Below are 2,461 nucleotides of genomic sequence, written 5' to 3' on the forward strand. Positions count from 1 at the left end.
TATATATATATATATATATATACACACTTATAGCATCATGTAGATCCAGCTATTGGTGTCTATATTATAGATCGATATACTTATTATGCATTAAACTTCTTGGAAAAAGTTGAACCATTTAGTACTAAAACACTGAGTGAATTTGTAAGTATTTTTCATATTAATATTAGATTCAAATCTGTTATATTAATTGTACTCTATAATATTGATTTTTCTAGTTAAAAGTATGTCCAAGAGATTATTGCTTATCTACAGTAGGTGTAAGAAAAGATTTATTTAGAAGAGATCCCGATAAAGTGCCAGTAACAGATTTCTTTGGATCACTTAGGCCAGTAGAACTTACAACAAGTTTAATCAATGTTTTATCCATTCATCAGAATTATACAAAATTGCAGGAAGTAGAAAGAAAATATAGTTACATTGTGCAATTTCCTCATGTGTATAATATATAACAATAAAATAAACTGCGTTTTACCATAATAATATTATAATATTTCCTGATAGCCACCTGTCTGTGTTTTTGCTGTCATGTTGCCGAAAACAAAACGCTTGAGTTTTCAGCAAATTTAAAACAAGGTGAGTCAGGTATTTGTCTTTGGTTTGACATGACACGTATTCAACATGTGTTGCCGACAACTTGCTGCGTATTTGCTGTCAACGGTTTATCACTAACATAAAGAGCAACATGACAACAAGTTGCCAACAACACGTGTCACAAATTTCAGCAAAAATACAATATGTCGAAAACGGATAAATATATATTCACTGACACACATCGCTTTGTGAAAGGGAAATTAATTCAAAATTTTACTCAAATTAATCACACATTGTAGATCTGATTTAGTTCGCCGATCAACTGATTAACTCAATGAAAGATACCGGACCCGGAAAAAATCCTAAGGTAATGGGTGGGATGTGAACTCGAGACTTCATACAGTAGAACCTCCCAAAACGTATATACCTCCCAAAACGTATACAAATCCACTCTCAAAACGTATATTTTTTTCTTCATCGCTTTTCCCACCATTAAGTATGGTTACAATCAAAACTGCGCTTGCGCATTAGGCTATGCACATGTAACACACGTGAACTTTTCTGTTATAATATAACCTCTCGATTCCCATATGGTTTAGTACGTTTCAGTAGGTATGTATTAAATATCGCACTTACTTTTATATGATTTTATATGTGTATATAATTCCAAGTACTTATTCTATATAATTAGATAAAATGGCAAAAAACAAAGAAGGTTATTAGAAGGTAATTAACATTATTAGAACGAGCACAAATAATCGAGAAGCTTGAAGCAGGAGAGAAAGAAAAAAATGTAGCAAAAGAATACGGAGTTACACAGACGACAATTTCACGAATAAAAAGGAATAAAAAGAATATTATTTCTAGTACACGAACTATTGTTGAACAGCACGGTAGTTTGTCCAAGAAAAAAATAACAGAAATCGAGGATTCTGCGCTTGACAAAGGACTGTACCGATGGTTTCTCCAGATAAGATCGCTTGGAAATCCAGTATCAGGACCAGTTCTACAAGAAAAAGCTGATATTCAACAATTTAATCAATGGACGAAAAAATTTCCATGCAAGCAACGGATGGCTTCACAAGTGGAAAAAACGACATCAAATTCGTCATTTAACTATTGCCAGAGAACGGTTGTCTGCTGATGAAGAAGCCAGTGCACATTTTTCTACAGGCTTCTGTAAATTTATTAGAGATCATCATTATAGTCGAGATCAGATATACAATGCTGATGAGACCGGTTTGATGTGGAAATCATTGCCTTCAAAAACTCTAGTAGCCAACTACGAAAAGAAAGCTCCTGGGCGAAAAGTTCTTAAAGACCGAGTGACAATAATGATCTGTTCAAATGCTAGCGGAACACATAAAATTTCGTTGCTAGTCATCGGTAAAGTAAAGAAACCACGATGTTTTAAAAATATGAAAGTTTTGCCAGTAGTATATAAAGCACAACGTAGTGGTTGGATGGATAGAATTATCTTCAAAGAGTGGTACACTGACGTTTTTATTCCAGAAATAATAAAAAAACACGGACAAAATGCAAGATGCGTTCTATTATTGGATAACGCATTATCGCATCCGCCAGCTGAAGAACTGAATTTAATCAGTGATTTGTGTTTAGTGACATACTTACCACCAAACGTCACTGCAATTAGTCAGCCTATGGATCAAGGGATCATTGAGAAAGTAAAAAAAAATATACAAACGTCAAGTTCTTGAAAATATTCTGTTGTTCAATGACACTGAGAGAATTTCAGACCTTTTTAAAACCTGGAACATGATCAAATGCTGCAATACTATTGCATATGCATGGGATACTGTTACTTCACCCAGCAAACAATTTGGTTGCGAGATGTCGCAGTTTTGTCGCCAACCGCCGGCGAAATTAGTAGACCAAATCCATATCCATCTGTGTCCTCATTAGGATA

General features: G+C 34.1%; 2 protein-coding genes across 2 annotated transcripts in view; both read left to right on the plus strand.

Moving 5' to 3' along the window:
• LOC109862982 (putative GPI-anchor transamidase) overlaps window positions 1-485 on the plus strand; it is a 1,679-nt gene extending 1,194 nt beyond the window's left edge. The window contains exons 3-4 of the mRNA XM_020443157.1: window positions 34-144; window positions 219-485. Of these exons, the coding sequence (XP_020298746.1) occupies window positions 34-144; window positions 219-452 (345 nt within the window). The 3' untranslated portion in view covers window positions 453-485. The remainder of the gene's footprint in view (window positions 1-33; window positions 145-218) is intronic.
• A 383-nt stretch (window positions 486-868) lies between these two features.
• On the plus strand, window positions 869-2,219 carry LOC109862981 (jerky protein homolog-like; the record flags this gene model as incomplete). Its single annotated transcript, XM_020443156.1, has 2 exons — window positions 869-901; window positions 1,527-2,219. Coding segments are annotated over exons 1-2 (726 nt in total), but the record flags the coding sequence as incomplete, so codon positions are not given.
• Between the last annotated feature and the right edge of the window lie 242 nt (window positions 2,220-2,461).

This window comes from Pseudomyrmex gracilis, unplaced genomic scaffold (genome assembly GCF_002006095.1).
Source record: "Pseudomyrmex gracilis isolate BER0280 unplaced genomic scaffold, ASM200609v1 scaffold_2810, whole genome shotgun sequence".
NCBI classification, from domain to species: Eukaryota; Metazoa; Arthropoda; class Insecta; order Hymenoptera; family Formicidae; genus Pseudomyrmex; species Pseudomyrmex gracilis.